The 25215-nt window shown below is 41.8% G+C and overlaps 1 protein-coding gene across 11 annotated transcripts in view; it reads left to right on the forward strand.

The window, feature by feature from the left end:
* Window positions 1-25215, forward strand: part of enox2 (ecto-NOX disulfide-thiol exchanger 2) — a 186028-nt gene that overhangs the window by 48478 nt on the left and 112335 nt on the right. For 9 of the 11 annotated variants that reach the window (XR_015924979.1, XR_015924980.1, XR_015924981.1 and 6 more), the window contains one exon: window positions 8747-8837. The exons of 1 other annotated variant lie outside the window; for it this stretch is intronic. Coding sequence is in view for 7 of the 10 variants with exons in the window: in XM_088597494.1 (XP_088453620.1) it covers window positions 8801-8837 (37 nt within the window). In the remaining 3 variants the exon portion in view is untranslated. Of the gene's footprint in view, window positions 1-8746; window positions 8838-17360; window positions 17896-25215 lie in introns of those variants that run through there. One more of the 11 variants, XM_088597495.1, reaches the window with a different exon arrangement.

Here is a 25215-nt window from a genome sequence, read left to right on the forward strand (position 1 = left end):
ATTGGAACAGAATGTTGTCTGGGTTCTAATGGTTTTGGAGTGAGACTCTGATGCGACGTGTTCCAAACATGCACATTACCAATGCAACAGTAATGTCTCTGTGATTTGCCATGCAAAAGGGAGTGTAAATCTTCTCATGCTTCTGAGACACGAAGCATAACTGAAACTAACACGTTTTGTGCACACTACCAACTACAGGAGTTGTATATTTGTGACCTCTCAGATGCCACTGCTAAAAAGTTTTTGTAGTCGCTCTACACATGATGTTTAGGGAAAAAGAACACACGGAAAATGTTCGGTTCATGCTGAAGTGACACTTGCATACAGACAATTAACAGGGGGTTTCTGAGAATCCAGTGCCATTACCAAGGGCAGTGGGCTTAGGGTGACAATATTAACAGTGCTGTGCCATTGATCAGATTTGTTCCCTTAAAAAGCTGGGAGGGAATTTTCCTTGAAATAGATTTAGGACTGAATTCATTGGCAGCTCTCATTTCCTGGAAAGCTGTACTATAAAACGATTTTGGGCACAATGACAGGCAAACTGATGACACTGACCTTTCTAGATTTTCTTTTAAAGGAACTGCAGTATGTTTGCTTCCTGCTGTCCATCTGTTGTGCTCTCCTTCTAATTAAATTCTTTCATGACCCAACACTCACTCGTCTTTCTATTGCCAATAATTACAGTTGGGTCGGTATAGTCACATAGGCTGAGGGCTGAGACAGTTACAGGATACGATGATAAAGTTTTTAGTCGAGCAGCTTAGGTGCTGTTCAGCCCTTCAGATAACAAATGTATTTTATTTCTCCAGACATATTGACTCCATGTGGTTTGCTGCAGAAGGGTTTGGAGCAAGAGAAAAAAAATATTATACTCAAATTATTTCTCCCTATAGGTTCAGTACAAAAACACTGTCTGAACAATGTGGAGGACTGGGAAAACAATCTTTGTTTTTGCTGCTGTTCATCTAGGGAACTTAATAAAATAAAAAAGCAAATTACCTTTTCCCTTTCTTGTTCCCCTTCCTGTTCTCCTGAAGGAATGTACAACAGGGTACGTTACATATGTACCTTTTTTAAATACTGTTTTTTCAAATTCAAATAGTCCAGTGCACACTAGCTCTCCTGACCTTATCACCTTTGCCTCCACACAGTGTGAGGGCATGACAGATTCACAGGAGTGCATGATTCACCATTTACATAATGAATGTCTCGCTTGTCTTGTTTAATGCAAGTCGCCTGTGTCTATAGCAGTGCTGCGAACAATGAGTGAGAGTGGATGAGTGGAAGTGGAGCGCTGTGTTCTACACTCACGCTGCCATTGTGACATCGGTGACCATGGTAACCAGCATCCTTGAGGAGCGAAGGACGTCACCGCTATCTTAGAGGCGCGAGCCCTGGGATACAGATCCAGTGGGAAGCCACCGACCTGGCAGTCAACTTTTCTTGTGGTTTTGAGGTTTGAATCGCAGCCTGATGGTGAGAGCTTGCTGAGCCGTCACCGGCATCGCCCTTTGCCACCCTGAGCTGCGCCCCTCTTTGCTCACTTTCACTCTTGAAGTGTTAAAGGAACATTTTGTCATGGTGCTGCTCCGCATTCCCGATACTAAATCATATAAGGCCCCGGAGATAACCCCTGCGGGAATCAAAGCAGAAAGAAGTAAATCAAGGGCGAACAATATAAATCACAGGCTGGTTAAAGTTTGTAAGATTAATCCGGCTCTCCGTAATGTGAGCTATATTCCGTCTCTGACATGCTGTGATATCTTTGGTATTTTCTGCTTTTATCCTGTCTCTGCTTGGGCAAGATGAATGGGCTCAGATTGCCAGATTTCTTATCAGCCTCACAGCAATGTGATCCCCTTGATTGCTTTTGATAGGGCTTTGTTTCTCCTGGGCAGGGATTCTGCTTGATTATATTTCAGCTGGCTGGTCCTGTATTTTTGGGGATTGCCACCTTGCGTCGTCCGTGGGCACCCATCCCTGTCACTGGGAGAGAAAGGGCTAAGCTCCTGGGTTTGTGCCCCCATGGATTCCTGGGTTTAGTTGTTCAAATCTTCTTCTCTATAACCATACAAACACATTCTGGTTTGTCTGCAGGTGTTGCATCCAGTGAGATTCTGCTTCGGTTCCGAGATGAGCTGGGATTCTCATAGTCATTCTCTAGGAGCTCCAGTTTTTAGGAGTCTAAATTGCTTTTTTAAGCAAAACAAGGTTTTTAATTAATTTTGATTTCAATGGGAGGGCTTTCAAACCATTTTTTTCCCCTCATTTTTAACTACAGGTAAATGTCAATTGACTCGCCTAAACTTTTTTTCAATTGGCGGTCAGTCTGCTTTCTTCAAGCTGATTGTTTATTTACTGATTGATCATTTATTTTCTTATTTTCATTTATTTCTTTCTCTCCAGTGCTAAGTCTCAGTAGTCATTGCAGCTACTAAAACTGTAAAAGGTTGGATCTGTAAAATACCACCTGCTTCAGTATGTTTAAATGGATAAACTGTGGAATAGTAAAAAATGCCTCTTTTTGTCTTCCAGTGCCTGTTCTCTTTATATATCTGGCTTTGTATTAGACACCCTTTTCATGTGTATTTAATCGACGTAAACTGGAGTGAATGGGCAGAACAAATCTGGATCTGTGAAAGCCGTTGTTCAGCAGTGTCAGTGCTAAGGAAGGGCTCTGCTGGGCAGAAGACAGAACTTGATCAGAAGGGTTAAAAGCTGTAGTGATACAATCTTATCTGCAAGAGCACAGCATCCTACCTCCAGAATCAAGCTGAGAATAACTGAGAAAAAGAAGCGATGGAAAGAAACTCTGTTCCTGTAGACAGTTTGTGTTTCATCTTTGTAGTTTGCACAGTGCCTCTATCCTGTTTTGTGTGATTTTCTTTCCATGTGTGTTCAGATTTGTCAGTGGTTGACACTTTAAGTAACTAAAGGCATTTGTTGGATCGTGAAAATCCCCCAAACATAATCTGGCATTTAAAGTATCACAGAAAACTATAAAAATACAACCTGGCATTTAGTTGTTCTTAGGAAAACCCTAAAAACACAGTCTGGCATTTAATAGATTGTAGAAAAGCCTCCAAAAGAACTTTTTTTGTAGGGGCCTTGCTTCAGCTGTCCTTTAATGGGAACCAGGTTGCCGTGAGACATTGTTCCAGGGCACTGTAATGTGTACCATGAGGTACTGATGTAACCAAGGATGCCTTCATAGCAGCTCTTGTCAGTTCAAATTTCCACATCTTCTAACAGCAAGGAAAAAAAAAAGATTCAAAGAGAGTATGATTGAGGCGTCTTTTATTTTTATTTATTTTTTAATGATTCACCTTGTTAATACTGGGTGGAAACGTGCTGCTGTCCAGCAGGGCCTTTGCGCAGTGTTTATGGAAAGTAACGCTTAGGAAATGACAATGAAATGAAAAATCACAACAGTCAGAAGAGGAAGGAAAAACAGCAGCAGGAGTGATAAATCATTTTGCATGACATACTGGGAGTTCTACATTGTCCATCTGTCAATACAGCAAGCAAATTGTTGTTTTTTTTTAAACAGAGTAGGAAAAGATTAAGAAATAAAGCACAATGAGCGACTTCGTCTCTGAAGTCACAGGGTTCAAATCATTTTAAATAATGCGAGTGAGCGCATGTGAGGAATGGGATTTTTATGAGTCTCTCAGCTGCCTGCCTGTTTAGAATAAGAGACGGGCAGTAAGTGCTGTTGCCAGTGGGTTTGCTATTACTGCTCTTGCTGTAAAGTAAATTGAACAGCACAGCAGCAGTACTCTTAGCCAGGCCTGAGAACAGGCTTTCTACACACCTCTCTCCATCTCAGTGCACCTAAGTGCTTTTTATTCAGTAGGAAGCAATTTAGCTGGCTACAGCAGACTATATTATCTTGGCTAGCAGGTCTCTGCATCCTGGCTTCTTTTTTCTGCCAACTTGTATTTACTGCCAGGCTGTCCTTTCCTTTGTGGCCTGCGAAAGGGCTGTGCAGAGATTCTGCGTGGCGTGTGCTGCTGTGCCCTTTGCTCTTAGCCCTCTGATTGCACGAAATTGGCCTGTGTCCATTCTTTACGTTATTGCCGCTAAATTCTTATTCATTAAATTGTAATTTTTTAACCTTTTAGTGTGAGTAATGGACTTTCAATTCAGGCTTCCATAATCAAATATTATTCTAGCCTGAGGAGTTTTTCAATTTTTGTTAAAGGAGCTCTTCCGTTAATAAAGATAGTACATGCATGGGCATTTTCAGTCTAAACGCCCAGTCACTTTGCACCACCGTTAAGTAGCTTTTAATTTCATCATGGAATTCATCTGTATTTTAACTTTCTGTACCAGAACAGGTTCAGGACTGATTGCTCACACTTCTTGCTCACTATTTTTTGGGCCCCTAATCATTCAGTTCTGGCTGCAGAAATAAAGCTGAACCTGGCATTGTGTGTGATGGGGTCTTCTTCTGGAAATGCGTGTTGCAGTCGCTGGCATGTGTTTTTGAGGATTGGTTTCATTTGTGGTTAAAGTGGTAAGAAAATGGATGGATAGATGGTTTCATTTGACTTCATGAGATCCCCCTTTTTTGTTAATATTTCATATCATACTTTAAGCTTCTTTGCCCAAGACCAGGCACAGTGTTTTAATCAGCATTCTAAATTACATTTGTTTTTTTTTCTTCTGAAAAACACTGAGAGTCCATTAAGCCCATCATGACATGTAGGGAACGTTCGAATGTAATCACCCACGTACTCAATTTTAATAACATCCGCAAATGGAGCTCACATTAAAAAGAGGTTCTCAATGTTGTGCGGTCTTTAATGATATTTTGGATTCTGTCTTTGCGGTTTATGCCTTTTGCTTTGGGGCCCTCTGGCACTTACAGAATCTCATCATTCTAAAGGAAGAAAATTTCATCGATGATATCTGAGAAGCAAACTGTATTAGATTTTTTTAAAAATTGTCATTGAAAGGCGCAGGGCGCTGCGGGGCGTTCAGAGATGTTGCACATGTGACTTCAGGGAGCTGGCTGGCTCCTCAGTGTGCTCTCCTTTACATCTGAGATCTGCCCCCACTCTAAGTAAACAAAGACCTCTGACAGTTGACATGAAAGACTCTCATCAAAGAAATAGCTGAAAAGCAATTCCTTGCCTTCTAATGGATTGTATGCACTGTAATCTTCCTGGTGCATTTTTGCCTTAAAGAGTATGACTTTGACGATAACATTTATTTCCTATTGTGTCTTTCATCCCGAGTGCCTCAAGGCATGACAGTCACATAGGATGTCAGTATGTTGGGTGAAGAATAACATTAAACACGAAGCATATAAGAAAATAGAAAAATGTCTTGGGTAAAGCCAGACATCTGATAAAATAGTTTGGAACTAGAATGCTATCTGTAGTCATAAGGTCATGTTCTGTACTACTTGCATGAATTAAACTGATTGATTGTTCTCTCTGATTTCATATTACAGTGGTCACTATCACTGCGTGTAATGGAGGACGGAGTGTCCAGGTCACATACTTGACTATGCCTTACATTGCTCCACTGAATCCTGTTAAATTGGACTTCCACGTGTCAAAAGCATGCACAGACAGTAAAATGACCTCACACCATGCAGGCACCCATATGTTTCATAAAGCCTCTACTACAGTGTTCCAATTAAATAATTGTGTCCGACTGAAAAAATGTTGATAAAATCTCTGGCATTCAGTGAGATATAGCAAGCATAAATATTGTGGTTAACAAAATTAATCAGCAATGACAGCATGATTGCCTAGATGTGTTTAGTTTCCATGGCATTAGCCCCTGTTGGATGACACTGCACATCCCACTACCAACTCTTCAGGAAAAGAGATAAGCTGAATCCTAAATGAAGGTTTTTCAAAGAATCCAGTCAATTCAAGAATGGGCGATTTACTGAAGCCATCTGAAAATGAAGCGTACCACAGCAGTGCCCCACTCAGGATCTGAACCAGTGACCCTGCAGCCCTGATGACTCCTCCCAGAGTCTTCAGCTCAATGATATGTTTGTGCAACCTTCTGCTGAAATAAATATCCCCAGCCCTGCTCTGGGAGCCCTCCTTTCTCGTGAGCAGGTGTCTCGCTGTGGGTAGTGTGAGAAAGATAATGGATGACAGTCATGGCCTGGTAACAGCAAGGGAGTTACGTTGCTGAAAGTTGCAACTTTTTTGGAATTCAAAGCAGTACATTCATAAAATTGTTACAAGTTTTCCCCGGCTTATTGGTCACCTGATACTGTTGTGTGCAGGAAGATGTGCAGTTTATATGTCATCTGGGAAGGCCTGTGTTTATGTAGATGTTCAGGAATGTGTCTCAAATGTCCAGTGCTGGCCTGTTTCCAAAGTAAACTCACTGCCCACTGAGCATTGACATCAGTGACAGGAGTCAAGCCAGTCAGGGCAGACCCACCAGTTGCTAGAAGGTCAGGGAAAAGTCTTGTAATTACTTTATTGGCTTTTTAAGCACTGGCTTATAGCCTTGAATTGCACATTCAATAAACACTAGTTAAATTATTAAGTGAATGTACCTCATTTTTTAGTAATCTGTCTTCACTTGTTTTTAGCATTTTACACATTCATTATGCAGTGTAAACAAAAGCTTTTATGTGAAGAGCTCTGTGGTAGATCAGAGCAATGCCTCTTCAAGTGAACGGGGTAAAAAATGGTTACGATGCAGCCACTTCTATGGAGTGTTTCTCTGAATTGTAAAATGTGAAAAGGTCTGTAGTATTTACTGAACTTTACTGACTCAGCCAAGGAAGAGACCTGTCTCTGTAGAATATGGCTCCTTAGTTTAGACCCCTCTCAGAAAGTGTAAGGGGAGCGAATCTCCCAACCTACTGCGAAGCAGAAAGTGAGAGAGTGTGACAAGCCAAAATTGTTCCCCACCTACCCCTAGGTAGACTCAAAACTGACTTTGCTTGTGGTTTATCAAAATTAGTCTTAATCATCAGATGTGTGGCTGTGCTAATTGGATAATCCAAAACACAGTAAACAGGGTAATAGGTCACAGAGGACTGCAGTGGAGAAGGCAAACTTAACTTTGAGCAAAGGAATTATAATGATCTTGGGTCACAAATGGAGTAAAGGTCACCTTCACAGGGTCAGGTCAACAGATAGAGAAGGAGAATTGTTGCAGCAGTAAGGGAGAGGTGTCTTTGAGGGCCCAGTGTTTATTGATTTTTTTTTAGTGCTTGGCTGCAGAGAACAAGGCAATATGGCAACATGTAGTTCAGGTGGGGAGCTGCGTCAGCATGCGTAGGCTGCAAAGGAACAAGTAATAGGTTTATTCCATGCTGAAAAGAGAAGAAAGGAAACACAACATTTCGGCTGTGGAGCCTGCTCACACCTGAAGAAGGTTCCGCAGCCGAAACATTGTGTTTCCTTTCTTTTCTTTTCAGCATGGAATAAACCTTTACTTGTTCAATATGGCAATATGCCTCATATGCTCATATGAATGTAATGGGGACAACAGCAACAGAATTTATACGTAGTATCAGAATAGGTCAAAAATTCAATACAAGTACAGAGATTAGCATGCTCCATGTAATTCCAGGGCTCTTCAAATTTATCTTCACTCAGTTACTTAGTAGGTTTCTGACTCTTGCCAGTCTTTGCTGAAACATGAGAGAAGCCTGACCTTCCCTTACTGTCATTGTACTCATACTATGTGCTTGTGCATGCTCTTGGTTTTTGTAATGATATTGATTAGTGGTTCATCTTTTTGTATGATCAATGTCTGCATTATGCTGTAGGTTGCAGAACAGGCAGGATTTAAAGAATAAATTATATTCCATCTGAATGCCTGGAACAATAAAAACTGAAATATCTAGCTTCTTTGAGGTAAACCACCTTTATTTTCATTTTAACACGTGTTGGGAGTGTTAGTGTGAAAAGTCAGAGCCTTCAGCATTTTGGAAGGTGGCATTTGCTGTTGATTTGTAGACAGCTGGCTCTTACAATTAAAGACAAGCAGCTCAGTAAATGTCATCTTGAACTGCAAGCAAGTGGGCAGACGAGGAATTTAAGCTGTGCTAGAACCAGGACTTTAAAAGGAGTTCCTTTTCTTCCTTGCTGATGCAGATTTAGAAGCAGAAATCAGAGGGACTAGCGATCTGAATACCACTGCAGAGAAAGCACAGGGCAGAGCATTTGACAAAGTCAACAGGTCTTGTCATTGCATTCCCTCAGGGGCTCATGTTCCAGTTTTTTGTTTGTCTCATATTTTGTTTTTTTAAGCTGCAGTCTGTCTGCCCGTTTACTTAGATCTTTTTTCCTTCTACCCCTTCTTATTTCCTGTGTTTAATAATAATATACACCACTGTGCAAAAATCTTGGACATCCTGGACACAAGTTAAAATCTTGATGTGTTGTGAGTATTAACAATTAAACAAGACCCCACTAATGTTTTCTCATATTATTAAATACATTTTATTGTGCTTAAAGCTCAATACATAACCAGAGAATCGTGTTTCTCTGTGTTGAAGGGAAAACACTGAAGTGCAACACAATGTCAAGCTTGCACGGAAGTGTAGATGTCTACACGGATCGTTCTTGGTAATATGTTATAGAAGCTCTAAAACACAATCTATAATCTATACATCAGATTATTTTTCTTCGTCCTTGAACTGGGAATCGGATTTATGATTTGAGATTCCAAACAGCACAGGTTTTAAGTTTCCTGTATATTGTTGGATGAAAAGGAAATAAATATTTCATTGCTGTTGTAACAGGACTGCCTTTTGGAGACACCAGGAGCTGAGGTCTTGCACACGGCCTTGCTGCTAATGATGTTCAAGGACTACAGAGCGGGCAGAGCAGGAGGTAAGGAACTCACTGCAGCTGGTTACCGGATTGTGTTTTGGGTTCTAGGCTTGTTCAGCATGAAATTATCAAAAGGTGGTGCACCGCTGTGGCCCGTGTTTGAGAGGAAATCAGGTTCCTGGGGTGTTAAAGGGATTATCTTGGATTCTGCTTCCCTTCACTCAAGGTTGTCTCTGCCTTTCTAAACTGGTAACTCAGTTTTAAAAGCTCCTCAATCCCATCCCTAACCTCAGCCCACACACAGCCCCCAGCATCGACCAGGTATTGAAAGGCAGTTATGGTGCCCTTGAAGATTTTAACTTACTTTTCTCCTTTGACTTTATTCTTTCTTTTTTTATTACCCGATCTTTTGGAGCACACTGCAAGCTGCCAAGGTTTGTAGCGAATGTGCTCCTCATTTGTAACAGCTGTCAAGTCTCTTCACCTTGTGGTGGTTAAAATCACCCAAAAGGAGGAAGGACCTCAGTCTCTGCAGAGACGCTCTCTTGCTCACACACACAGATGGAAACTCCTTGGGCTTACAGATTCACTCAGGGCTACGTTACTGAGGGAAATGTGCATCTTCAGGGTCACACAGTCAGGTGAACAGGCTCTTCACTATGACTGCACACAGTAAAAAATAATTGCCTAGAATTAGTATGTGTGGCATAGAAAGCTATAAATACAGATATTTCTCTAGGTATCTGTCCATGCCACACCGGTCTAGACATTGAACTAGTTGTAGATTAAAACAGCTTTGTGTTGTGTGAAGTTATTTAGACCACCTATTTTTTAAAATAAAAATCTGCTACTAGAAAGTAAAAGAAGTGTGACTTCACTGAAAATGTCATAATAGTTCAACAATTTGCAAGGCTTTACTTTATTTCTTCATATGTTTCATCTGGCTTTAGTATTCCTTTTTTACCTACTTTTATTTGAGAGTGTTTCTAAAAGATTTATTCTCCTGATGACATGATGTGAGACTTTTTCAGAGCTGAAGCTAGGCTGAACCTACCGCCCTCCTTTCTTAAAACACTTAAACACATTTTTGTTAGTGAGGACAGTTGTTATTGAAAAAGAAGAAGGAGTTGAGATCATAGAGGAAAGGGGAGAGAGAGTGAGGGGATGAAGGAGAGCTGCTCATTCTTGCTTCCCCAGATAAACTGGCACTTGAAGGTAAAGGTCTTGTTCTTTATTAAACCCAGCTGGGGATGTAGAGCTGGCTGAGCTGTAATAAAGTGATCATGGCAGAGTTGGTGCACCTCTCACCTTATCCATTGAACTGGTAGCTTTTTCAACGTACTCACTGCTGCCAGGCCTGACTTCAGTAAGACAGGCCTGCAGGAGTGCTTTACCTCTGTCTCACAGATTCTGGGATTCTGCAATAGTGCGAAGTGACATCTGACTGAGTGAATCTGTCCTGCTAATCCCTCAAAGTCAGTACAGCCCTTTCCTGAGCACTCTGTAATTGGTTTTAGTAACAAAATAACCTTCTGCTTGTGTCATACACCCTAGATTGATATCCAAAAAATATAGTTAAAAAGCAGGATTTATATGAATCTAAGGCTCGTAGGTGTTTGTTATGATGCTGGTAAAAATGTTTCGAATCTGGAGGAGGCAGGGACAAAGCTACAGGCATTGACCAGTTAGTGGGATGTACTTTAATGATGCAGTTTCAACTCAATCCAGGGCTCAATGTTGGGGAAATAAGGGAAGTCCTAATTAATTGAATGTCAGATTAACCTCTGAAATGTGTAGACAGCTATATCTGCCTTGTCATGCTGATCTGCAATCAGAAAGGACAGCTCTTGCTTAAGGCCTGAAATAAACTTGTTTTTTTCTTCCTGGTGACGTCTGCAGCTCAAAAACTTGACTTAGAGGAGGAATGCATTTTAGTGTCTGTCCTATTTTCATTTAAAATTTGATAGTTCTTTTCATGTGGGAAAACAGCACATAAGTACATGTTGAATTGCAGCTGAAGAGAAACCAATTTCAATCTTCTTTCCCTCTTTTTTTCTGTACACAGTTAAAACACTCAGCAAACCTTTTCTCTTTCAGGCACAGCGCACCAGAGTGTGTGCCAGTGTGTTTGTCTAAGCAGATAACAGATTTGGTGCTCTGAACCATAGCCACTGCCAAAATCTGTCACAGTGCACACCAACTCCAAAGGTCTGGTTAAATCTCTGTAATGGATGATCTCCTCAGAGTCAGCATGTGTAACAAATATTAGCATTTCTATTGTTGTTAATTGCATTGTGAAAGTAAGCACTTTGACCCATGCAGACTGAGATGGAACCAGGTTCTGCAGTTAACAGGGGTTTGCACTGTAACGTGAAGAGGAATGCTAACACAGAGTGGGGTTAAAAGGTATCTTGCACAGTCTGTGAAATCCTAACCCATAAATATTCATAGTAGGGCAAAACTCCCTGGAGACAGGCTTGCCTGAGTTCGGACTTAATCCAATTCACAGTTTCTTAACGTCGCTCCCAGCTTTCCTTGCTCTGTGAGCCCGTGCTTTGAAAAGGTTTCTGAACACAATAGATTGCCACAACAGCAATAACAGGCTCCAGTCCCTTAATGAAACACCAAAGTTCCCCTTTTCCCACTTTCACTTATGTCTAGAAATAGAAAAGGCCCACCCGACAGAGCCTTTGAGCTACAATAAAGTAGGAAGAAGTCACCTTTCCTTCTGCTAATCCTCGCTGCACTGCTTGTCACTCAGTGCTGGGAAGGGAAGTCAAACATCGTGAGACTTCATCTCCCTGAAACACAGAGGAGTTCATTAAAGGCAAACCTTTCAACTTGGCATTTTTCTCTCTCCCTGCACTGTAATGGGATATTTCATTGATCCTGACACAGATGGTTCTAAATATCATTGCAGTCATTAAACTTCAGAAGCTCTGTATTTAACACAGAACTTGAAATACCACTTTGTGTTGCACCATATAGTCAAGATGTGGGGCTGACATATATAGGTGATCCCTTTCCATATCATTTTACCATGAAATATTTTGCTGAAAAGTCAAAATAGTATGCTTTATATACCTTAATGTGGGTAGACTATAACTAATCTTTCACTGGGGTTATTTATTTGGCACCCTGTAAATTTCCTTCAAACCAAAGAAGGAACTAGAACATGTTGCAGTGTAGTACAGGAACTAGAGCCATGCACTGGCTTCTTAAATTGTGTGTAACCACAGGGAGCCATAGAGCTAATGTATGATTTCCAGAAAACAAAAATTCTGTTTACAAACTGTCTGAATGCCCAAGAGTTTTTACTGAAGTATTGCTCAGAATTAGCTGGGAGTTTAAAAAAAAAAGTTTATTTGTTGGATCAAAGACAAACTTGCATTGGAGAACAATTTTAAAAAATACATCACAACCCGTAAGAGTGGTGACGCTGTTAACATTTAGATGAAGTGAAATGCCCTGTTAGTATGCGGTTTGTTTCGAGATGTGTGTGTTTAATTCATGAGATAAGAAAAGCTTTTTTTCCTGAGCTCTTCAGCAGATAGCCCGTGGAGCAGAGGTCATCACTTTCCCTGTCTGCGCGAAGCGCAAGGTAATTCAGTCAGCAGAGACACAGGGTTTTCACTGCTTCTACCTGCAGTCTTCCAGCTGATGTTGTAATTGGTTCTGTGACCCGTTGTTTGAAGGCTTGTTTCGCTGCTCTGGTATCTGCTGCTTTGGCACCAGCCCTGCAGTCTTACAAGAAATAAATGACATGAAGAAAGACTAGAGAAGATGTGTGAAGAGGATTTAGAATGATCTTTTTTCTTCACGAAGATTTAGTATGTTCGTCAGGAAGATGGTTGCTGCAGCACAGAATGATTATTATTAGGCTGGAAAAAAGTCCCTGTTACTTGTTTTCCCAGTCACATTTCTGAATTTAATACGTTTTGGTTTAAATATACAGTGGTGTGAAAAAGTGTGCCTGCAGTTCTTTGGATGTTGTTGTGGGGTTTTTTGTGACCTCTTGGATGAGTCGTTGCTGCGCTCTTGGGGTAATTTTGGTCGGCTGGCCACTCCTGAGAAGGTTCACCACTGTTCCATGTTTTCGCCATTTGTGGATAATGGCTCTCACTGTGGTTCGCTGGAGTCCCAAAGCTTTAGAAATGGCTTTATAACATTTTCCAGACTGATAAATCTCAATTACTCTGTTTCTCATTTGTTCCTGAATTTGTCTTCTTCACTTTTGATCTTTTGGTCTACTTCACTTTGTCAGGCAGGTCCTATTTAAGTAATTTCTTGATTGAGAACAGGTGTGGCAGTAATCAGGCCTGGGTGTGGCTAGAGAAATTGAACTCAGCTTTCCAAAGATGTGATAAACCACAGTTGATTTATGTTTTAACAGGGGGGCAATCACTTTTTCACACAGGGCCATGTAGGTTTGGATTTTTTTTTCCCTTAATAAAACCTTCATTTAAAAACTGCATTTTGTGTTTACTTGTGTTATCTTTGTCTAATATTTCAATTTGTTTGATGATCTGAAACATTTCAGTGTGACAAAAAATAAGAAATCAGGAAGGGGGCAAACACTTTTTCACACCACTGTAATTATGATGTAGTCAATGAAAAACGATTAAACAGTTCAAAAGCTATGTCATGATAGTGTGGTAGTAGTGCAAATGTCAGAGTGCAGTAGTATAAGTTTGAAGTTTAAATGAATTCTTTAGTGGGCATTGCAGCTCAGTGGAAATGCACATTTTCTTAAAGCACCAGATATCCCTGGCTCTACACCTTGCAAGAAGTTAGAGTTCACACAGCTTTGGAGTGTGTGTCTTTCAACACTGAAGTTCTTTAAAAATCAGTGCTTAGGCTGTGCTGTGTGAATGCACTCGATTTGTGGTTTTGTTTATGAGTCATGTCCATTCTGCATTTGTCCAAAAGGACTTCATTTGCAATTTTATTTTCTCTGAAATGTTTTTGTTTGCTGTGTGTGCAGACAGTACTACCGCGTCTCACCCTGATTCTCAGACATTTAATCATTTAATGTAAACTGCAGTAAAACACTCAATTTTGAAGGATTTTTGTGACCAGGACAGCAGTTTGTTGGGGTTATACTGATGAATATATTTGGGAACCCCAGCAGACCTGGGGTAATTGCTGTAATTCTTTTGGCACTCCTGTTCCAAGAGGGTATTGGGTTGGCACATTCAGTGTACTCAGCTCTATGGGAGTGATCCCTCTGATGCTGATTAGTTAGTATACATTTTGCTTTCAGGCAACAAAGTGATTAACAAGGCGGGTGAGTCAACGGCACTTGAGATCACTGGTGTATGAGATGGAAGCAGAGGTTCACAGCAGGCTGTGGATTGCCATCACCTACAGCTTAATCACACTCTTTAAGATTCCCTCACTGATTAATGGCTCCGCCATCACCAGGTTCCAGCCCCTGATCTGGACCCTACCCCAGTGTATAAATTGTCCTAAAAGAGCTGAAAAGCGGCAGAGAATCAGAACTGTGTGTGGCAAATGCCTAATCTCTGCAGGGCACTGATTTGAGTGTTAATTGAAAGTAAGTGGAGTTCTTGCTTTTTGAGCTGGAAACTTCACAGGTATTCTCCCCCCCAGCTTGACTTTGCCTGTGAGACAGGGCACAGTGTCTGTCTGGGTAAAATTATGTTTAAGCTATACTCATTTTCCAAAGTTTCAAAGTAAAATTTAATTTTGTAGAATTTTGCTCTGTGACTGAAGATCAAGAAGAGAACATGTCTGTAAATTTTCCTAGCATGTGGGGGCAGTACCTGCTGGGTTAGACTTCCTAGGCCTTGTTTTGTTCAGTATGCTAAAGTTTTTCTGGCAGGTTTTTGGTAGAATGCTAGAGGATTTTTCAAAATATATTACTATGCCTGCTCATAACATTTTAAAGCTCCAATCATTGAAAAACTAAAAGATAAAATTTAAAATGTACGAGCGTAAGAGGTTTGAGACCATTAACAGTAATAAGAGTGAAATCAAGCAGTCACTAAAATAAAGTGACTTTTAGCATAGATGAGTCAATAAAACTAACATAAGAATCCAATTGCCTGAATTACACGTTAAGACACATGGCTGCCTTACAGCTGTTGGTGTTTGGCATAGTCATAATAAGGAACAATAGGTTTATTCCATGCTGAAAAGAGAAGAAAGAAAACAACGTTTCAGCCGTGGAGCCTTCTCACCTGAACATAGTCATAATAAATCCAGTGTTTCTTTAGATCTGAGAAACACATTTACAGCCCTGTCTCTCCAATTATAATTCATTTCCTAAACAGTGAAAGCCTATAGTATTATGTTCCAAGAACAGGTGATGACTCTTCACATTTCCTGTCAGTTTTGTGCTCACAGATTACGGTTCTGAGATATTTGAGCACACAAACACAAAGCAGATCCAAATCAGCTACAGCAGAACATGCATGAACAGCATTGGTGCTAATTAACAACTAATTAGTTTAACAACATTGCATAATTATAATTTACAAGTGGCAATGACAAAAATACCCTTTCTTTCAGCTGATTACATGGCATGCAAGATATTAACTCTTTTTTAAAGACTTTCTGTAAATCGGAGTGATGACATCAGCAGTGTGATCTTTGAAAGTCAGCCTGTCCTTTAACAGTGTCAGTGCAGAAGCTAGAATCTAGTGGTGGATTTCTCTGTGCAGCTGGGTAAAAGAGCTACTCTCACCTGTCTGAAATTGCTGGCTGGGTATGAAGAAGCCAGATGTTTGCAATGGAATGGAGATCAGTTTCCTTTCAATTATTTTTTAGGGGATAAAATTGATGTTTATGGGATTTAAAAAACTTTTTTGCAAAACTGAAAAGGGTTTTCTTCCATTTCTCGATTACGAAAAAAGTATAAAAGCAATGTATAATAAAATAAACAAAGACTTTTAAATCTGAATTTTATTTTAAACTTTTGTATCTAATTAAGTTCAGGTAAAATTCCTAAAGTATTTAAGTGAAAAATCCATTGGCATCTCCACTACATTTGTATTCAAGTTTTTGATTTACTGTCATAAGATTGGGAGCAAATTCGGACAAAATTGAGAAAATTCCCATTTATATGATGGGTCCCATTGATGCGCGTTTCCTTTTACATATTTCTGTTTCTCTTTCTGGGGTTTGGGGGTGCTGTGCTTGAAGCGCTCCGTCAGACGCGCTTTAAAAAGAATCCGCCGTGTCTGCTCATGTCCGAGGTGTGCCTCAGAGAGCCCTCCAGCCTGCCGGCGGCCCGGAGCTGCCGAGCGCAGTTTATTTGAGCGCCACACCACCCCCTGCTGGAGCTTGGAGAGCTGCGCAGGAGGAGGTGTCAGAAGGCTGGGAAACTGGTTTGAAGAGAAAGGCTTCCACGGCAAACTCTTCCTGCTCGCCATGCAGTATCTGAGCTCTCGGGACACCTTTTAGAACTGTTGTCATCCCCGCTGCTCCCTTCAGTCCGACGATCACAATATTGTTTCGGCCAGTTTCGTTTTTTTCTCTTGTGCAGGCACATCAACAGCGGGCGCTGGGGGTTTTGCCTTTTCTCCAGCTGTGTCAGTGGGGGAGAATCGGCCCCCTAATTACCTGGGAGTTTTCCCCTCGACGTCGCGCAGACAAGCGATAGGGAGAAGGATCCGGCGGCTCGGCCTCACAGCCCGTCATCTGTGACGCCGCCCTCGGCAGCGGCTGGTGTCTGAAGGCGCTGCTCATCGCTTTCAGCTGACTCTCGCATGGTAGTGTTTGCGTGCAGTTAATCCTGTGTGGTCAGCCTAGAGTGCGCTCGGCGCTGTTCAGTTTGGTTAACGGTTGCTGGCCCTAAAGTCACCGTTACTTAAGTACAGTTGGACCCGCAGTGCAGTACGTGCTCTTTCATGGCTCTTATATGACTCTTGAGAGTCGAATAGGTTTTTTTAAATGTGTAATGGCGTCTTGTAACAGATGAGTTCTGCTGGTGTTCCTTTCTCTGCGCCAAGGGTTTCGTCAGCACGGCCAGGTCGTGGTGCGAGAGCTCAGGGGGCGCCAGTCCTGCCTCTCGACACCGGCCGGGCTGCACGTTAGGCTTTGGTGAATCCTGTCCGAAAGGTAGTTTCTAGGTGTCCCGTTGCAGATGAGCCCCGATATTAGGTTGTTTGGGGGTCCTTGTTCATTTTTGTCCTAAAAGTATTTCTCTTTTCGACAAATCAACTCTCATGCAAAATTAAACCTTTATTTTCGCTAGGCAATCCCAATTAAGGCGTGACACATTTCTAATAGATAAATTTACATTGAACTGACATTTTCTGTTTTTCCAATCAATATCTCCTGCCTCATTTATTGAATTTTCCATCTACTTCTCTTCTTTTACCTCCTGATTTGCAAAGCAGCTCCGCTGCCATCGACACACTCCCGTTCCGGAGATCATGTCCGGGGCTCATTAGTGATAAGGCTCGTTAAGAGTCTGTTAATCACGGGTTTGCGGTTTCGACCTCCTCGCCTCTGTGAGCCCCCCTCCCCGCTTTCATTATTTTCATCCCTGTTAATTGCGCAGTGTGCACTGAAAGCAGAGGCAGTGCAGGACCCTACCGGGCGAGGGCTGTGTGCGGACGCGCAGGCAGTGGAGAGCAAAGCAAACGACGGACGCCGAGTCTTTCTCAAGCGCCTCTCGAGTCTCTCCGGCACGGTTGTGCGTGCCCAGGCCCTGACACATGTACAGATGAGCATCGCTGCTAATTGATTTAACACCTGCCCCTCCCCGTCCCCTCCTCCGCCCTGCTCGCTCGCTGCCGTCCCCTTCGCAGTCAGACCGACACTGACATGTGTCTAGCAGCGCGCAGAAACCCGTCCCAGCCCACTTGCCCCCCTGCAGCTGCCGGCTTTCTGTGCTTCTGTGTGTGTGTGCATGTCGGCGAGCGTGTGTGCGCACACTGGTATTAGCTAAAAAGGATCCTCCTCATCTCGTCCTGCCTACTGTAGCTCAGTCTGCGGAGCGGAGAGCAGGACGGACTTCAGCGATCTAGGAATCCAGACCGGGAGATTTCTCTAGTGTTACATTGGCGTTGCTGGGGGATTTAAGCCGAGGGGAGTCGAGATTCTTGGGCACTAGCTCTCGGGACAATGTTTCTTGTGCAGTACGCAGGTATGGTACAACATTATTGCTACGGTTTAATAAATGTGTTTTTTTTATTCCGTTTGCTGATTTACAATTTATTCTATAAAATTGTTTGCTGTATCCTCATAGTATCAGCATGTTATATTAAAATGCCGCTATTTTATACGATTTAAGCATTGTGACTTCGAGAAGGCAGAATGTTAGCGAGAGAGGAATCATTCACCGGACTTTCTGCAGTTAACGAAATAAATGTTTTTTTCCCCCAGTTTACCCTGTGGACTAAGTGAAGACTTTAAAATAGTTTAAATTCCATCTTTATCATCATCGTCACGGAGGGGGTCTGTCATTTCCTCCTTGATAGAGCGCGACTTTAAAACTGTAGGAGAGTTTTTGTCTTTAAGTCAGTGTTTCCTACATGAGCATTGTGAACAAATGGATAATATACGTTCGTGCTGTTTTTAAGTTGCCGGTGGTGTGGTCGGGGCGTGTGTTATGTGCTTTAGATGGCTCAAACATCATCTGCGCTGAAGTTGGGATTTGAGATTGTCACACAGGCAACTGAGTTTCAAATGCTCGATTGTGACTCCGTGGGATTTGGCACTAGTTAGTAAGCAGTTAATTCCCAGAGCTAATCTGTCATTTCTGTTCTTATAAAAAAAAAGTGAACAGCCGGCACTGTGTGCACATGCGGAGCCTTTTTGTTCCGTTTTTGCTCCAGTATTCAGAACGCAGCTGCACTCTCTCAGCAATCACACAGAAAGACGATACATGCTAGCCGTGGTTATATGGTGATGTTATGAAGCGTTTATCTAAAGGGTACGATATGCGGTGCACAGCCTTCACTCTATATAGACAGAGCTGAGGTTATGTCTAGAGACAATGCGATCCCGACGCCCTGCATGTCCTCCCGGCTCTGCGATCCAGATTCTTGCCGCTGGACCACTTTCACAGTCGCCTGTACTGCCTGCCAGCTGGAGATCTCTACCTAGTCATTGAGCCTCTGCTGCTTATCGATTAGCATATCAAACACAGCTGGATCGAGTCACTCTTCTCCGTGTTAACCGGAGTTGAGGGAATGGAACCAAACTTACTTTTTGTTTTTGCATTTTGAACTTTCCCTTAAATTGCCAGCTTTGAACCTGGTGTTCTGTGTGAGTGGGTGCTGGAGGGTGCCGTGCCACCCGCCGGGATGAAAGAGCACATTGACGCTGCAATGAGATCCGACCTCACTGCCAAACTGCCTTGCACAGCTGCACAACTTGCAGTTTGGTACCATTTATAGAGGAAGCATTCAGAGACATTTCACAAGCTCCCCCCATTGTGTCTGCTGTGTCCTATATTAGAATTGATTAAAGTAACTGAAAACACAATCTATTTTGACATCATGTCAATGAAAGCTGCTTTATAAGCATAAAAACACAGAAAATGGGCTGATTAGAAATAACATTGAGCATTCTAGATCCTCTCCCAATGCTCCTGGTTGGGTGTATACTGATTGACACAAAGTTATTCTCCACTGGTTTACTCTGATACTGGACTCATTTACTGAAATACACAGGAGGTAGTGTAGGATTAATAGTTATCAGTGTCCATGAGACTGCAGCCTAATATATATTATTGTCTACATTCAATTTTTTTAAATATACTTCTTTATCATTTATGTCTCTGGCTTGCTTTTGATAGCATTTTAGTATGTCAACTAGTATGTTACTTTTGTTTTTGCTTCTGTTACAGTTGTGCTGCATAAATTCCAGGTCTGTGTCCGGCCCCCTCTAATTGTTATCTGCTGTGGCTGTGATGACAGAAAATTAAATGAAAATGTCAATAAATCTTCAAACTGTGAGGTGTAGCTGAATAAGAAGTGACAGTGGACAGCAACAATCTCACGTCATCTTTATGACTTTATTTTATAAACCTAACTCCCAAAATAGCATCTAACTTTGTTATAGATATAGAACCACTTGCAACAGGCGCTACTGTATCTGTTGTACAGCCTTGAAGCAGAGAGCTGATTGAAGCGTGAAGAAAATATCTGAAAGAATGTTCCAGGTTAAAATAAATGAGAATATGATATATATATATATAAAAAAGACTTGTCAACAGCTGAGAAGCTATGTAGGTCATCAGAGTGAAGAGGGCCTGTGCCTTGTTCTGCTCTGGAGCAGAGGATGCGACTTCTGCTGGCAGGGAGGGTGGACTTGTCCTTGTCTGCTGAGACAGGCAGGGCCGGTCCTCCTTCAGAGCAGGTTCAAACAGCCATGTGACAGACCTTTCCGGCTCTCTGCTCTTCACATGGCCACAGGCAACACTTGTCGGGATCTGTCCAAGTGAATCATGTCTGACTGTTTACCCCGAACCTAGGAACCGTGATGGATAAAAGCCCATCTGGGAATATGACAGCCATTTACTTCCATCTTGTAGTGCTCTCTGTTGATCGATTGCTTAGATGACTTTAAAAAAATCTACAGTGTGTGTGTGTGCTGGCTCAAGTAAGAGACCGAGACCGCGACAGAGACACAGGGAGCCTGTGTGGTAAGGATGCTCTTTGCTCAAAGGCCAGGATGTTGCAGAAGCTGTTGGAGTATATTCTGAAAGTGAACTGAATCATCAGTGAAAACTGCGGAGTCTGGGGACTGGGTTTTGTAATCGGTGGACCCTGACCTCTGGGTGGGGAGCTGTGACTGTTCAGGGAGAGAGTATCAAAACTAAGCTGTGGGTCAAGAACCGTGACGGTAAAAACATCCATTAATACGACTGTAGCCAGTGATCAATATCCTGCCCTGGAAAGTGGACTTCCTTGGGAATTGTGAATGCGTAGGGGTGGGGGTATTGCTGAAAGGGAGGGATTCGTATCATTTGTAACTTGATTAGGGATTACTAAGAACAAGCCAAAAGGCAAGGCTCAGAAAATGGGTTACCCACTGCAGCTGCATTAATCACAGATATACCTTGTGTTGCCATGGATACCGCACTTTTGCCCTGTCTGATCTCAGCCAGCTGTGTGGTCATTAGCCAGTTTCGTTGCTGGGGTGAGACAGGAAGGGTGCCGAGCGAGAGAGTAGGGATAAATGCTGCTCTGTCTTCAGAGAAGAGTGTTTACTAAATGCAGTTTTCCCCAAGTTTGAGCTGAGATGGCTTATTCAGTCATGTAGAGTCCATTACCGGAGACAGCAGCAACCTCACCGGCCTGTGTTCTCTGATGCAGTCTGCGTCGGTGAACGGGAGTTACAAGTCCTGAAGTCCTGGTCTGGAAGGAATTTTTTTTTATTTTTTGTAGGATTAGTTAATTTTAACCCCCCAGTCCTATCCCATTCCTACCCAAGCTTCTAACTTTGCCTGTGATCATTTAGGGATATTCCATTCTCTTCTGAGTATCTTTAAGGATATCGTAGACCCGTTTTAGTCTCTTATTTTGTGACATTCTCCTTAAAAGTCACTCGTGATGCTCTCTCAATTGATCTTGCAAACGAAATCTTCTCAGTTTTATGTCTTTTTGTATATGAAGGCATGGTGATTTGTTGGTATCAGTAGTTTGCTCTAATTTTCAATTTCCCCTTTTGCTTCTCAACAGACTTCTAAATAATTGATGTGGGGCTTCTTAGAGGTCCTTGGACTGATTCTTGATGTTGCATTCAACAGGAGTGTTATCTCTGCTCTGACTGGAGCTTTGCAACAGATGTTGAAAATAGAAGAATCCCTGAAGTCTGTAGCTTTTTAACGCCAACATCAAAGACATCCGCTCTTCCCTCTAAAGACTTTAACGTAGATTTTAGCTTGGTTTCTCCATTAGTCTAATTGCATTTTGTGCACGGAAAACCCTCATAAAACCGAGTACGGTCCTAAAACATGTTCTTACTGTGAAAATGTTAAATTTCAAGTGGAGAGTGTAAAAAACATTGTTTCATTCTTGTATAGAAGACCATAGAGCTTTGCAAATATAGTTAACAGTATCATACTAATATTAAATTCACTATTTTCTAATGGGACAAAATAGGAAGAGATTGAATGTATTATAGTAGTGAGTTGTCCTACTTTGGGCTTTTTCTGCCAGGCACCATGAATAGACCCATAGTTCTAACACGTTTCTTTTTTAAAGTTCATGTCAGGATTTTTCTTCCTTTAGAACCACAAGAAATGTGTGTTATCCTACATTCTACAGCACAAACCTCATTTGAATGCAGTCCAGTTTTTGAAAAAACAGAATGGATTTGATGTTTCTGATGGAAGGGCTTGTCTTCACCATGTATTGCAGTAATTGAGTTGCTAGTATTTGTGTTGATTTGTGCATCTCATACATGCTAGAGAGTCCCTGGCTGCAGTAGCCCCTCATGGCTTGCTAATTGAAAGCAATGGTTTTTTAGCCTGAAAAGCCATGCGACTGATAATTGGTATTGCAATAGATAGCATGGTGTCTCTGTTAATGAGAAGCTGTATTGCTTTGTGCCTTCCTGTAAAAATATTTTTTCAGTTTTTTAATCAAAATATAGACCCTTGTGTTTGCTAGAAAAATTATTGTCATTACTGTGCTGGGGGAATAGTTTACCATGCGTATCGTTAAGCTATGCATTCATGAATCCTATCCACACACCATTAACCTATATGTTTAAAACTCAAATCACATCATGTTTTTTTTGCTAAATTTTCTGCCCGTTTTTACTGAATGTTTAACTCAATAAATGTATAACAAACATCCCTGAATTACCCATTAAATGTCTGTTTATTTTTCTGTGATTTTGTTTTGCCTATTTCTAAAATAGCCTGCTGTGTGTCATTGGTTAAGAAGTTGGGATTGAAAAGTAATGAGTGAGCTAGTGCCCCTCACGGTGCCTCAGCTTCTTCAGCCCTTCTCACCCTTGGCAGCACGCGAGCAGAGCCCCTGCCCAGAGACAGGTGTGGATGGCTCTGGGGCTGATGGGAAGGGGCATCATGCTGTCCGGATCCTCTTATCAGGAGGCTTGGTGGCCCACGGTGCACAGTGCCAAAAAGAATCTACAACAGTATGGGTAAACACTTCTCCCACTAGTAGAGCCCAGTTCAGCAGCTGAAAGCGAAATTCCTGCTCCAGTGGAGGGTGGGAAGTGTGCAAAGCTCCCTGGAACTAGCCAGCAGGTCTCTGGAAGCTGGGAGAACGCCCCCACAGATATGCAGGAGAACGTGCAGAAGACACCCCAGTCCGGAACTCGCCTAACTGCACAGCGCTGTGCCACTCTGCCCGTAACTTGTTCTGCATGTTCTCACAAGACATGAAAATAGCCTACTAAAAGGAAAGGAAAAATGATTAAAAATACAAATGAAAAGATGAGTGGACTATTCATAATCAGTTTTAGCTATGTTACCTATTTGTAATGCATTTGCTCAATAATCTTTCAAATAAGTGCTGTGAAGTGTAAACCTGTGGTGATTTAATTCTGGGGGAGTCATCTCTCCAGATGTAAGGAATATCAACATTTTAATTGTTTGTAATTAGTTATGATGATGAGGTTAGCACATTAAAATTATTTCAATCTTGTAGTCCCTGGCTTAATCTTTCTTGGTGGTTTTATTACTTTATATTTAAATATGTTTGGTAGAAAATTCATTGAGCACAGTTGCTCATTTGTGGGGACAAGCTTTCCTAGCTCAGCAGTTCTCAAGATAACTGTTTTAGCAATTACACAAATTACTGAAGATTCGACTGCTGTTTTTCATCTAGAAGCCTCTCCATGCTCTGCACATCAAATATGAGATTAAAAGAAAAACGGGCCCACTGTAGCAGTGGGCGGCTTGTGAAGACCAGCAGTGCATCTGGAGCTCAGGTGAGAGCTCTGAGCATGAAGCCCTGTGTAGACGGAGAGGCTGGTAAGACAGCAGAGGAAACAGAGGGCCGTGCGGAGGACTGGCTCTAGGCACCCCTGGCCAGTGGTGGACTGTGCCAGCTGCACAACAGCGCAGAGCTCAGTCGCGATGTCAGGGGAGGGGGGAGGGGGGAGGGGGGAGGTGGAGGGAGTCAGCACTCAGCCAGAAACACTTCCAGGCACTCCACAGCCAATAAAATCCCGAAGACAGTTTTATAAGCAAGGTGGGTCATTTCCATTATACAACTGACCTTTTTCCAATGCAGCCAGCAGAAACTGTGTAAAACTGAACTGAGTAGTGTGCATATTAACTTTAATATATTCTTATTTCTGTATAGTTACATACTTAGGAATTGTGAATAGTTAGGCCATATTATATAATTGTGTTTGTTATGATAGGAGTTGTATTTTTGTTTGCCTTGGATAAGGACATCAGCCAACTTAATGATGATAAACTGCTTGCACTAATGTTTGTGTTTATTAATCACCCAATGAATGCCTTATGCAAAAGAGTGAACTTCATTCGGAATAAGTCACATATTTGCAGTGTATCTAGTATTTATAGTGAAGGCACATTAATTGCACTTGCGACAACAGGAAACTATTTGCATTTAAATGCGTTTGACCCCAAGTCTGACAGTGACGCTTGTATCTGCAGAGACTGGCTGCACCCAAGAAGCCCTGATCTAGGGCACATGATCTAAATTTGTCTGTTTTGTCTGTATGAGTCATTTTGAACCACATTTTCATTACCCCATGAGACTGACAGAGGCTTCTGGTGTTGCCATGTGGTTTTATTCATGAAGCAATCCTGAAATGGAAGTCACGTCCATGAGAAGAAGGACAGCCTAGTAGGGCTGGCAAAGCAATAGTGATGATGTGGATAAAATTCTGGGTTTCCCCTCGTGTTCATGGCTTACAACAGGGCTACTGAGCCAGCAGCCCTTCCTATCCGCCCCACTGCAAGTGTATAAACCAGCCCCTTATAGAGATATATTCTAGATCGATCCTGCTAATTGTCAGGTAAATAATTTAGAAGTTGGTGTCCGTAGATGAAAGGTCATGCATTAAGCTCCTAGTGGCTTTAATGTAAGTGTACTGTTATTGCAAAAATAAAATGTACGTGAAGTTAAAAGTTCAAAGTTTTAAATATGTCCAATGCAGCAGATTGCCTGTATTCATATTTTGTAAAAATATCAAAGTGACGGTTTGTATTATACACAGTCATACTGATTTGTATAAAATGTGTATTAAAGAATATCCCGTTTTGTTTGTTTTGGCGTGGGGCAAGGGGTGAAATACGGGTCTATGCTACGGGCTATGGATTCTGTAAGTAGTAGAAGTCCTTCTCGTGAGAAATTCCAGCAGTAATATAGAACATCAGTTTCCATGTGCTAAGGCCTCATGGGAGATAAAGTGAATGAGATTTTTTTGCGTTGACATTTTTGTTTTTCCCCAATGCTGCCAGAAAAAACAACTGGAAATGGCGCTGTGCGTCCCGTAATGAATCGCT

The sequence above is a fragment of the Lepisosteus platostomus genome, chromosome 10 (genome assembly GCF_059453375.1).
Source record: "Lepisosteus platostomus isolate fLepPlt1 chromosome 10, fLepPlt1.hap1, whole genome shotgun sequence".
In the NCBI taxonomy this organism is placed as follows: Eukaryota; Metazoa; Chordata; class Actinopteri; order Semionotiformes; family Lepisosteidae; genus Lepisosteus; species Lepisosteus platostomus.